The sequence below is a fragment of the Stenella coeruleoalba genome (genome assembly GCF_951394435.1).
Source record: "Stenella coeruleoalba genome assembly, chromosome: 4".
Classification (NCBI taxonomy): domain Eukaryota; kingdom Metazoa; phylum Chordata; class Mammalia; order Artiodactyla; family Delphinidae; genus Stenella; species Stenella coeruleoalba.
In genome coordinates this window covers 114993654-115006734 of record NC_137149.1, presented here as the reverse complement: position 1 = coordinate 115006734, position 13081 = coordinate 114993654, and the positions used below count along the sequence as shown (strand labels likewise).

Genomic DNA, 13081 nt, shown 5'->3' with positions numbered 1-13081 from the left:
GACCCTCAAGGCCATTCTTTTCACTAATGTTCAATACCATTTCCTACATTAAGCAATGGATAGTTAATATCATATTTAAATGTGTAATTTTTAAGAGTACAAAGCTATGTTAGTATTGCTGTATAAATTATTCTTTCGAAATCTGGGAGCAAAAAAATTAACAAATGAAATCAGGGTGCCATTGTAGGGAGGGTTAACTGCATATGGACAGACAAAAGGAACTTTTTGAGGAGATGGTTGCACAACTCTAGAAATTTACTACGATCACAATTATAATGGGTGAATTTTATGGTATGTAAATTATATTTTAATAAAGCTATTAAAGTTTAATAAATTAGGAAACCAAATAAAGCCTAAAAAAATCATACTTGTATATACATCACACAAAGAACAAAAGGCAAACATCATTATTTATTGCACCATTTCTTTTCACACCTCTTCCTTTCCTGACCCATTTCTGAAAGAATAATTCATTCTTTAAATATTATTTTATTAATTCAGCAAATAATTTTTGAGTGCCAACTATGTACCAAGCACTATTCTAGGCACAAGGAACATATCAATAAACAAAATAAAAATCCCTGTCCTCAGGGAGCTTGGAGTCAGGGGGCGGGCGGGCGTGGGGGGCATCGACAGTACACCCAACAGACCAGTAGAGTAAGTGGCACGTTAGAAGTTAAGAACTACGGAACAAAGAAAGAGGGCCGGGTAAAGAGAGTGAGGAGTATGGGGGTGATGGTGATGGACTGATGGAACTTGCAGTATTAAACAGGGTGATCAGGGCAGGCCAAATTGAGAACTGAGATTAGAATGAGGACCAGGAGGGGGGAGAAGGCCCAGACAGAAGGAATAACTAGAGCAAAGGCCAGTATGCACCTCGTGTGTTCCAGGACATGAGAGCAGGGCCGGAGGGGGGAGTACAGATCATGTAGGACACTAGCTTTTACCCTGAGTGAGCTAATTACTATTATCCCCATATAACAGATAAAGAGATTGAGGCAGAAAACAATTTGGGTACACTAGCTTTTACCCTGAGTGAAATGGCAAGGTACTGCAGAACAGTGACACAACCCAACTTATGTTTTCAAAGGATCATTTTGGCTGCTGGTTGAGAATAGTCTCTATGGGTCAACGATGAAAAGAGGGAAGCTACTGAGAAGGGTAATGCAGGAGGAAATGACACTGGCTCAGAACAGCGTAGCAGCAGTGGAGGCAGGAGCAGTGATGAGAAGTGTCTGAGTTCTGGATATATTTTAAAGGAGTGCTAATAAGATCTGTTGACAGAAGGCACGTGCCATGTCAGTGAAGTCTGAATAACTCCAAGTTTTTTAGCCTGAGTAGCTAGAAGCATTGACTTTCCATTAACTGAATGGAGGAGGCTGCAGATAGAATCAGTCTGGAAGTTGGAAGATCAAGGGCTCAGTTTTTACACATGTTGGTTTTAAGATATCAGACTTCCAAGTGAAGATGTTCTCAAATTGGCAGATGATTACAGGAGTCTAGAATTTGAGAGAAAAAAATCTAGCTGGAGACAGAAATGTAGTACATGAAGCCATGAAACTCGGGTACTTGAACATTAAGATAAGCCAGCATTAACCACAGAAGTTATCTTTGCTCGTTCCCCCTCCCCCAGAATCAACACTTATTGAGGGATACCTGATCCTTTGAGGGCTCACCCACTAGAAGTGGACATCAGAGCTGCTACCCCACCAACTGAGTTTCTAAAGGGACCTTACAAACGAATTAGTGCCATTGCTGCCTCCAGTGGGTGAGTCCACGGCTGGAGTGGGAGAATGGGACAGTGCACTCTACTCCTTGTGGCCGCGTGCGCACGTGCACATGCATAGAGGGATGTTACACCCAGCCTAAGAAAAAGAGCTAGAAGCCAAGAAAGAAAGAACATCCAGATCTGGCAGAGGGAAGTGGGGACACACTTTTTAGTATAAGACATATTCTCATAATGCCATTTCCACCGCCTTTTCATTAAGAAAACAGTAGGAAAAGGGGAAATTATGTAGATATATGCAACCTACACAAACTTTCTGACCACGTAACACCGAATATCCACATATGTAGCAAGTTAATGATATTTATATCTGCTTCAAATTTAATTACTTAACTTTACAACAGAGGGAAAATATAGTATCGAGGACTGGCAAAACTATCATAGAAGGCCTTTCAATGCTCAGAATGGAAACGAAAGCAACTCTGCCCTACAAAGAATATCATTAAGAGTCAAGAGTGTACATATTTGCTTAAGAAATTGGGAATTAAAACTTCCTGCATTAAAGAATTAACTTTAAGACAGATACCATACAACAACCAATGTTTATATTGCTGCTTTCTTTCTTAAAGCTAAATATTTTTAGCTCCCACTTCTCTAATACTCCAGAAACTCTGCAAAGAAAAGATTCCATTCGAAGGCTTAAAGAAATAAATAAGAAATAACACCGCATTCTTTTAAGTGTTCTCTGTACTGAGAGCCCCTTACAAATGCAGCACCCTGCCACAGACTTCATTTTCAACACTGAAGTCCTTTCCACAATTTTCTAATTCCTATATGGTTTTGTGTCAGATGGTCTCTCCTTCAGAAGCAGAACTAACAGAAAATGATACATCATGTCCAAAATTACAGATGTGGAAGATGAACATCCACTAGAAAGCAACCAAGTGGGAGGGAAAGGTTTACCTTTTAAGTTACACCATAAGTACAGTTACACCTCCCTGCTTCCCTTGTGAAGCGAAGGGCTAGCCTTTTCCAGAAAAGCTCCTCACTATGAGAACCGTCTTCTTTAAACTATCTGGAGGAGATACTTTTTCAAGGTTCTTTCACTTTTAAGTCTTTCCCCCAACTCTACATCCCATAACCAGTGTTAAAACTACCCAACAGCCTGTTGTTACAACACATATTCTACAATAATTGAGGGTTCAAGGGTTTGGATCCCAGAACACTGCTAACAGATAATCCAAAAGCCTTCCTTCCACGACTGACTCTTCTACAAATTCCCAGCTGTAGGTAAGGATGGCTTCTCAGACCGGGTAACTTTCTAACTCTGCCTAAGAACACACTACTGCCAATAACTGAATTCTCAAGAGAGGAGGCAAAGACTCTAATAAGGGCTGTCTCCTTCCAACAGTCAAGATTCCATAACCAACCAAAGGTTTAAACCTCCTGCAAAAATTTTGAGAACATCTTAGAAATAACATACAGTTTCTTTAGATGCATATTATTTGCTCTGGAATAGTGATTTCCAATGGAGGGGTCAGAAGGACCACATGACCCAAGCAATTTTTCTAAACTACCCATAACCATCCCTCTTCATGTGAAGATTCAGGCAAGCCCTTTTTACAGGTCTAGGCATACCAGAATGACAGCATCTCGACGAGTAGGGGGAAAAGACAGCTATGTATGATTTTTTAAAAAAGAAGGTGATGTAATATGCCCCACCACCCACTTACCTCCCACCACAGGACAATCATCTCAGATAAAGAACGAACACTTTAGGAAATAGAGGTTGTTTATGTTTTCAAGGTTTTCTGGTGGAAATAATGCTGTAAGTCATGTGAATGATGCAGCTGAAAAATTTAACAGGGGACCAGACATTTTCACATTCACGACAAATACTCAGCCTCTGGGTGGCCACCATCTCTACTCTCCCCTTTGCCTGTACACCTCAAAAGCTGCAAGACTCCCCTGCTTGCAATGAGTCACCCACCATTACTTATAAATTTCTGCCAAGTTCACGTCAGCAGCTGATGTTTTCAAAGTCACCATCCATGTTATACTGCTATGAAGTTCTCCATTACTTTATATCTCTATTTTCTCTGCTGTCTTCCGAGCTAAACTTGCATTTGGAAGCTGATTATCATAAGAACATTGCTCCCATAACAAGTCCAGGATATAAGAAGTAGAGATTCAACCATAACTCATACTTTAATACTTGTTGTGCCACTCTACAGTTTCCTAACAAAATACACTCACATCCTTCACCTCACCCAAATAACCACCTTATTACTTAGAGGTTGTAAAAGTGGGAGGCTTTCTCCACTGGAAACATTTTGGTTTGTGGTAGAGTTGTGCTTTCAGTCTTTGCAATTAGCTACATGCAAAAAGACCTGCTCTGCAAATTTTTTTCAGCTGCTTGGAATTTACACTTTTATCAGGTACAGACCCAGCAGACTAACTGTAATCAATGAACATATGGTCATATTACCAAATAATGTTAATGTCTGCCCTACAGACATGTAAGAACTTGAATTAGACCTTCAGTACACAGACCTTTAGAACTGAGTATGAAGCATCTTGTGAGATAAAAAAACTCCTATCCAGTCACAGAACACGATACAGACAACATCATAACAATGCCACTGAATACATTAGTATAGTACATGTATTGCTAAAAGTTATGTTTCCAATTTCCCAGAGTTGGAAAGGAAAAGTCTAGAAAAGCTGGCCATGCTCAATTTTACTAAAACAGCTTAGCACTTAAAGCGGAGTGATGAACCTTCCGGAGGATGGAGGGGGGCCTTTGCCCTGTCCTCCCCCAGGACCAGGATGTGGCCTTCGAGAGAAACACCGGCAGGAGGAGGTAGCTGGGACTCTGAGGTGCAGAGGTGACGAAGCTCTCTGATGCTAGAACAACAGAGCTGTAAAATGCTCTGCTTCAGTTCAACCCCGCTCCCTCTAACCTACGTGACAAACAGAGGACAACCTGGCACTTTTTGTCCCTGATAGTGACTACTACCAGGAAAGCAACCAGGGTAAAAGCATGTCTTATGCAAGATCAGTCTTATTTTAAAGCATATGTTATAAACAATTAACACAGCATTGTCAGAGTGGGATATCTGTGAGGTGCTAAAATAGGGAGGAGAAGGTTGATGATCCATTTCAAACATTTCCATGTCTTTTATCACTCTCATTTCTGAACTTTCTTTTGTCACTTTTCCTATTACCATCACTTGGCTGGTAAGGGGGCAGCACTATGACTTGGCATATTCAGTTGACTGGGCTACATTTCCCAGCATTTAATGAAAAGGCACTGGAAGAGGAGCAAAATCAGCTGGAAGAAATGAACTGCAGTCCTAGCCTGCAGATACTAACCAAGTGACCTTGGATTAGTCCCTTAGCCTCTCTGGGCTTCAGACTGTGTACTTATAAAATAAGGTTTTTGTTATTCCACAGATCTGTCTAATAGGAAATGTAATATGAAAGTCAAAGATAGTGACACCTCACCTACTTGCCTCAGGAGCTGTATAAGCACTAAATACTATGTGAATGTAAACACAGTTAAGAAGAAATATGGAGTTAGGAGCTAAACTGAACATGGAGATACATTTTTATGGATTTTCTTGGCCTTCTTCATTTTTAATTGCAACACTAAATTAAAAGTTATTGGCAATACTCCAGACCACCACCACTGTTAATAAATCAAGTAGGTAAGCACTGCCTAGCCCATTGCTGCCCTATACTAAGCAGGGTGAGTGATTAGGATGCTGAACACAGAAATCTTCTCCAGTTACCAGCCAACTAAGGAGGCACTTCAGAAACCACCAGGGAATGGCACGAAGTCCGTACACAAGTGCAAGATTATGTGCTACCAATTATAAATAGTATAGGAATTGCAAAGAGGAGCTAGAATGAGTTGATGTATACAAGGAAGACTTTGTGAAGGGGATGGGGCTCCAACTGGGCCTTGGAGGAATTCTAAGTTGTTTTAGCTGAGGACAGGATAGGAAAAGGCTGGAGACTCCTGGCTTGTGAGAAGGTATAGTTTACCTTGGGAGGTTAAGGCACATAATGATTTTGAACATATAAGATAAGGCCAAAATGATGGAGGGCTGAGACTTCCTGGCTGAGATATATGGTTTTGTTAAGTGTTTGACTTGACTCGATGTTGCAGGGGTGAGGGGTGAGGGGTAAAAACAATAGGTGGACTGGAAGGTGATGAGAGAACACCTAAGAGCTCAACAGGAGAAATAATCCAGGTATCAAGGGATGAAACCTTGAGTATCATCAGAGTATCAGCAATCAGAATGGACACTTGAAACCAACACTGTACAGTTCCTGGGAGCTGATAAAATGTGGAGGATGACGAAAGAAAGAGAAATCAAAGAACATTACAAGGCTTTGTATATCCAGGACCAGAAGAATGATTATTCCACTAAGTGGAGATGTTATAAAGGGAAGTCAGTTTGAGAACAAATATTATGAAAACTCAGTTTTAGACATGTTGAATCTGATGTATGAGCTAAGGGTAGATGTTCCGTAAGAAGCTCAAAATTCAAAACTGAGGCACAGATCTAGAGCCCAGGCTTAAGATACAGATGAAGCCACAACTTAGTGATTAATAGTCGACTGAAAAGAAGAATTGGCCAAGGCCTGCAGCTGGGAGAAACAGCTACTGCCAACGAACAGAAGCCATGTAAGCCAAAAAAGCAATCAACAGAGAGAGATTAGAGTCCCAGTTTCTCCTCTACTTGATAAGCTTGGGAACGTAACTTAACCTCTGAAAACTAATAATAATAAGAGAACTACACTTCATAAGGTAGGTTGTTGACAAGATTAAATGAGATAAAGTAATAAAATAAATAAAGTAAATCACCTTTAACAACCTAAAAACTAGAGCAGGAAACCAAGAAAAAGTAGTGTCATGGCAAGCAAGGGCCTGTTTTTCAAGGCAGGATCAGTGAAAAGAACTGGTCAAAAAATACTTTAGCAAATGCCCATAGCCTGAAATTCGAGACAGAAAAGCACACAACACAAAGTACACAGACCCACCCACTACAGTAACTGTATCATGTATTTGTTTACTGTCACTTTCAACCATGAGGAAAAGGGACTTCGTTTTGTTTTCTGAGATATTCCCAAAGCCTGGTCACCGAAGGCACCCAATAAATATGAATAAAAAACCTGAACTCTCTCATTGTAAACAGTAAATACATCTGGAATTTGGTAAAATTCTATAGAAAAGCATCTGAAAGGCAATTTCCATTCTCTGTATCACCTTGAAAGAACTTTCCACCTGATGTTAAGAAAGAATTTCACTTGCTTTCATAAACACTCTTTGTGCAGTTCCGTAACAACCACAGCTGAGTAGATGTACAATCACCTTCACAAAAGCACACTTACTAATATCTACTGATGCCTACTATGTGCATAAGAAAATGTAAATTAGAAACAAGAGGTTTAGGACTATTTGGTGGGAGGGGGAGGAGTGATTTCCCAGAATCAGAGACTACTACATAAATGCTACCTATTTTCAGAATCCACTTCTCAAGTTCCCAAATGCACCTCAAAATTTTCCTTATATATGACACTTCAACACATGTTGACGCACACATCTTCTTTCAACATCACCATGTGGGCCATTATCGTTCCCGAATATTTTAAACGTCTTTGTCTATCATTAAGGAGATTCACCTATGATCAGAGAGGTGCCCAATTTATACTTAGGACTAGTTAAACAAAAACAAGAATACATTCCAAAGGGTTATAAAAGGCAAACAAGTGAATACTGGGGTAACCCATGCCAAGGTTCCAAATTCATAGTAATTAATTCTTAGAATTAGAATGAACATTAAAGGTCATCGGGTCCAGTGGATCGCAAACATCAGGTTTCAATGAACTTTTTATTGGTCTGTGACAAAATGAGGACCATGTGTAAGTTTTCATAAAACTAAATGTACTCAATGAGAAGAACGTGAAGGCAAGAAGTAGAAAGAGCAGAAGAAATTTTAAAAACCTAATCTCAACAAGCCCATCTGAAGGAACTAGGGAGCCTGGACTAATAGTCACCTGCATCCCTCCAAGACAATGTCTAACAGGCTGAAAGGGAGCAAGGTGGGATTTGAAAAGGATGCAAAACTGGCTGTTAAAAGAGAAGGGCAAACAAAAGTATCACACTCAGTGCCAGGGAGAAACTAGCATGCAAACATTTGCAGAAGAAATGAATTAATAAACAGACATTTATGCAAAGAGGATCTGAGTCCCTGCTTCCACCACATCATCCAAGGCACTTTAAGCCCACCTCAAACAACTTTCTTTGCCTTTAAGCTCAAGCTAAAAATCTAACCTTATGAAAAGCTGAGCCCGCCCAATAACTTGCACTGGCCTCTGACCTAGCTAAGCTTTAGCACAGTGAGGCCTGACAAAGCTCCTTCCCCAAGAACTGCCATTTCTCAAATCCAGCACCCATGATTCAGTGTGGAAGGAAAAAAAATTATTGGGAGTAGAAGCAAATAGGTCAAGGGGTGGGAAGAAAAACTATTCTGATGCACAGAAAGGTAAAAAAACACTATAGTTCTGGAATTAGCGCTACTCCTAGATAGACCAAATGAAAACAAAACCTATTTGTATTTACCATTAAATGAACAAAAACAAAAGTCTCACCAACTTCAGCCACCCATGGCTGAACAGAGTTTTTTGGGTTTGGGTTTTAACTATTCTTTCATCCCTGTTGGCATTCAGGCTTTCTATTACATCTCAGCCTCTCATTGTTCCAGCACTACTGATGAAGTCTCAATAGCAAAGAACTGTGCTGAACACCAAAATTCTGATTAGTTGATGTCTTAGATTCAGTTTATCAATATTTGCATGCACACATTTATTTCATTTTAATTATCTCTATTTAAATGATTTTTAATATCTCTCCTCCCTCCCTCCAGAGCCTGCTTTTCCACACCCTTTTCTCACCTGCATTCTAAGGTCCCCCTTTTCTTTCCTTTAGGTCCCTCTGCTCCAGAAGCAAAACAGGGACTGCAGGGAACTGATATAAAGGGGGCAGGTTTACGACAAATATCATCCTATGTGGGATACCCTCTATACTATGTGTTGTCTATAGACAAGTAGCATTTCCTGCCTTGCGTGCCTCTGAGCCTGGGCAGAACTCATGTGCTGATGCTGTGCTCACACATGATGCTAACAATCCACCATCACGTTTCCTAGAGGTTCAGGAGCCTTCCCGAACCTGCTGAAGAACATGACCAGATGACAAAGTCTTCAAAGCGACAGCCATCACCAAGCAACTGAGCTCTTATTCCTACCAGCCCAGCAGGGTCAATTCAACAGTCGTAGGTACTCCTTAAATTTCCATGACCTGTTCCACTCAAGCTAAAATTTCTGTAAGGCACTTTTTAAAAGTGCCAGAATCCTATGAGCGCTCCTAAAAAGACTCAACATCAAAAAAATTTTCAGCCCAAGCCAAATATTTATATTTTGGCTGGTATTCTGCCAAATAGCCACAAGAGGCTGGTGTGATACAACTGCCCTGGAGTGAAGCTGGCCAAATCTAAGTGAAAAACAATAAAGCTCCAAGAATGAGCTGTCATGAAAAGGTACACGGTTCTTAGAATGAGATTTTTTGGCGGTTTGAAAAGTCAGATTCAAAGGGCTCTTGTTACTTCATAAAGGTTAAACTAAAGAAAGCAAATCAAAATTGAAATGTTCAAAACTCCTGGGGATTTATAGTCCACTTTTAACAAAATGCTAAAAAAAAAAAAATCTTGTATTGAATAATGCAATATCTTCAATGTCTCCCACATAATTGTTCAGCTTATTTCTGGAAACAATTTTGTCGCAGGTGGTCTTGACTGTACTTGGGTACTAAGGAAAAAGACACCTGTGCCTGATAGGTCGTACACTAACTAATTCGCCCAGGGTGCCAAAGAAACAGAAGATGCTGTGATTTCTGGATATGATTTTCTGCAGTGCCAGGTAAAAGAGGTCACATGCCCTGTTCAGCCGCGGCTCGGCTCGTTCCGAGTGATGTGCAAGCTCCTCGGACAGAATTTTGCTAGGAATTCGGGGAAGCAGGCAAGCTGAGTGGAATTCCTCTCGGCACCGGCGTCTGTACTTTGCAGCTTCCTTTTCCGACGGCCTCGCGCGCATCCTGTGTCTCCATCCCGCGGATGCTCGGCCCTCCCGAGACTCCCGCTCACCGGCGGAGGACCCTCCCCGCACACCGCGCGGTGACGCCCCGCCCGCCAGCCAGGCTGGGTTCCGCCCGCCGCCCGGCCCGCCGCCCGGCCCGCCGCCGGCCCTGCCCGGCCGCAGCGGCCCCGCCCGCCGCCCGTCAGCTCACTCACGCGGGAGGCCGCGGCGGCATCTCCATGGCGGCTCCTCTCAGGCTTCAGCTCGCGGGCACCCGCCGCCGCCAGCACCATTCCAGCTGCGGACGCCTGCCCAGCCCGCCCGCCGCGCCGCGTCCCATCCGCCCGGGCGCCCGCCCGCCGCCCCGCACCCGCGCTACACCCGCGCCGCACCCGCACCCGCCCCCGAGGTAGCCCAGCTCCGCCAGCCCCGCTCGGCTGGCTCGCTCAGCCTGCCGGCGCTGCTGGGGGCGGGGCTGCAGGCGGGCACTTCCGGGTGTGACGGGCCCTCGAGACCCCGCCCCGCACCGCCCCTTCCTGCAACCGCGAAGTACGGGGTGGGTCCGCCGGCCCAGACGCTGGAGCTGGAGACGTAAGGGTGCGGTCTCGCCGGAAAGCACGGCGTCCCTCCGCTCCGCGTTCCCTGACTGTCCCGCTCCACAGGCGCGCTCGCTCTGTCCTTTCCCAGCCTGCGGCCACGGAGGCGGAAGGGGTGGGCGTAGCCGATCCTTCCTCTACGGATGGTGAAACTGAGGCAAGAAGGAATGACTCGCCTGTCCAGGGTCCCAAGCAGGAACTGGAGCCTCCCCGCTCAGGCTGTGATCCGCTCGTTGCACCTGCTGGGCGAGGTCTCGGCGCTGGGATGGAATGCAGAGCAAAACCAGGTCTCCGTGCCCGCGCACCTGTCCATCAGGACGTGACAAGGGAAACAGAAAAACGACGATGCCTGCCTGCCGTGAAAATGCCAAATAATCAAGGCGAGGAGACAGGATGCTAAATGGTAGTCAAGGAAGACCTCTCAAAACATGTCATTTAAAAGAGATGGAAGAAAGCGAATCTTGAGTAAATCAGAGTTCTCAGGGCAGAGGGGAGAGCAGTGCAGAGACTCCTGGCCATCGAAGAGCGGGAAGAGTACAGTGTGGCTGATGGTTCCCCAAGTATGCCGCTGGGCTGCGGTAGCATCTGGGAACTTGTTAGAAATGCAAATTCTCGAGGCCCACTTCAGATCTCAATCAGAAGTTCTAGGGGTGAGGCCCAGCAGCCTGTGCTGTGACAAGACGTCCAGAGGATGCTGGTGCCCTCTAAGGGTTAAGAACCTCTGCGGTAACTGAAGCAGAGTCAGGACAGGGGACAGTTGGAGGAGTTGGTGTCGGGGAATAGTAACAGATCACACAGGTGTGGTAAGCCATCAAAAAGGTTTTGGCTTTTACTGAGAAGAGGAACAATGAAAAGTTGTGAGCAACGTGCTCTGATCATTAAAAGGATGACTTCGCTGGGATTTGTTTTAAAATCCTCCTCAAAAAAAGGGAGGGTAGGGAATAGAAGAAAGAAGATGGGCAAAATGTTAATTTTTGATGCTGAGTGATGAGTGCATGGGGGTAGTCATTTATGTATATTTATGTGTATGTTTTAAAAGGTTCATAATAAAAACTGATTTTTATGTTGCTATATGAGCCATAGATGTAGGGAAGCAAGAAAGCAAACAAGGAGTTACCTGGCTGGGATGATCAGAGTGATGGAGAGAAGATATAGCAGACGAGAGTTGCTGATAGATTAGATATAAGAGAAAGACTAGAGTGAAAGATGATCCCAAGGGTTTTGGTCTGTGCTCTTGGGAGAGTGGAGTTGACATTTACTGAGATTGAGGAAATAGAGAAGAAACAGATTTGGTGGGGTAAGAAGCATATTTGCCAGTTCTGATTTAGACGTGGTTACGTCTGAGGTGTCTGATAAACATCCATGTGAAGATAGGTGTAGACAATTAGGTATCTGGGGTGGACATAAATGTGTGGGTTGGCAGCATACAGGTGGTATTTAAGGACTGGTTGAGATCAACTAGATAATGTAACTAGAGTAAAGAAGAGACCAAGAAGTGAGCCCTGGGGCACTCCAGCACTAAAACAGTAAGATAAGGAGGATTCAGCAAAGGAGACAGAAAAAGGAGCAGTAGTGAAGTAGGAGAAATGTCTTGGTAGCCTACTGACGTGTTCCAGGAAAGGGCTGTATCTAGTAAGGCTTAGCATGAACTCACCCTTCCATAATCTCCTGGCATTATTGACCCACCATGAGGAGGGCATACATGATTGAGTTATTTCTCAAATGTTAGTGGTGATTTTGTTCAGATCCATAATAAAACTTCTTACTTTATAAGGTCATTGTAAGAATTAAATAAAATATTCTATTTAAAACATAGCGGACTTCCCTGGTGATGCAGTGGTTAAGAATCTGCCTGCCGATGCAGGGGACATGGGTTCGATCCCTAGGAAGATCTCACATGCCACGGAGCAGCTAAACCCGTGCGCCACAACTACTGAGCCTGCACTCCAGAGCCTGCGAGCCACAACTACTGAGCCCACATGCCACAACTACTGAAGCCCTCGCGCCCTAGAGCTCATGCTCCACAACAAGAGAAGCCACCACTATGAGAAGCCCGTGTACCACAGCGAAGAGTAGTCCCCCCCCCCGCCCCTCGCTCACCTCAACTAGAAAAAGCCCACGGGCAGCAACAAAGACCCAATGCAGCCAAAAATAAATAAAATTTAAAAATTAAAAATTAGGGCTTCCCTGGTGGCGCAGTGGTTGAGGGTCCGCCTAACGATGTAGGGGATGTGGGTTCGTGCCCCGGTCCGGGAGGATCCCACATGCCGCGGAGCAGCTGGGCCTGTGAGCCATGGCCGCTGGGGCTGCACATCCAGAGCCTGTGCTCCGCGGCGGGGAAGGCCACGGCAGTGAGAGGCCTGCATACCGCAAAAAAAAAATTAAATTAAATTAAAATTAAAAATTAAAAAAAGTAAAGCATATAGCACTAAGTGTATAAGGGAAACACTTAATAAATGTTCATTGCTTTCGTTATTTCTGCATATTTCCATGACCATCAGTTATACTTGACTCAGCTAGGAATTGAGGTTAAGTGCTAAACCCAAGAGATACACACTAACTTAAGTTTGATCAATCCTTTGGCCTGACCTCCTTCTTTTGCATGCAAGCAGAGTGA

The 13081-nt window shown here is 43.7% G+C and overlaps 1 protein-coding gene across 3 annotated transcripts in view; it reads right to left on the bottom strand.

Annotated features, from left to right (window-relative positions):
* Positions 1 to 10549, bottom strand: part of KLHL2 (kelch like family member 2) — a 123611-nt gene extending 113062 nt beyond the window's left edge. For 2 of the 3 annotated variants that reach the window (XM_079920730.1, XM_079920731.1), the window contains exon 1: positions 10084 to 10549. In XM_079920730.1, coding sequence (XP_079776856.1) covers positions 10084 to 10109 — 26 coding nt within the window. In that variant the 5' untranslated portion in view covers positions 10110 to 10549. Of the gene's footprint in view, positions 1 to 8692; positions 8772 to 10083 lie in introns of those variants that run through there. The other variant, XM_079920733.1, reaches the window with a different exon arrangement.
* Between the last annotated feature and the right edge of the window lie 2532 nt (positions 10550 to 13081).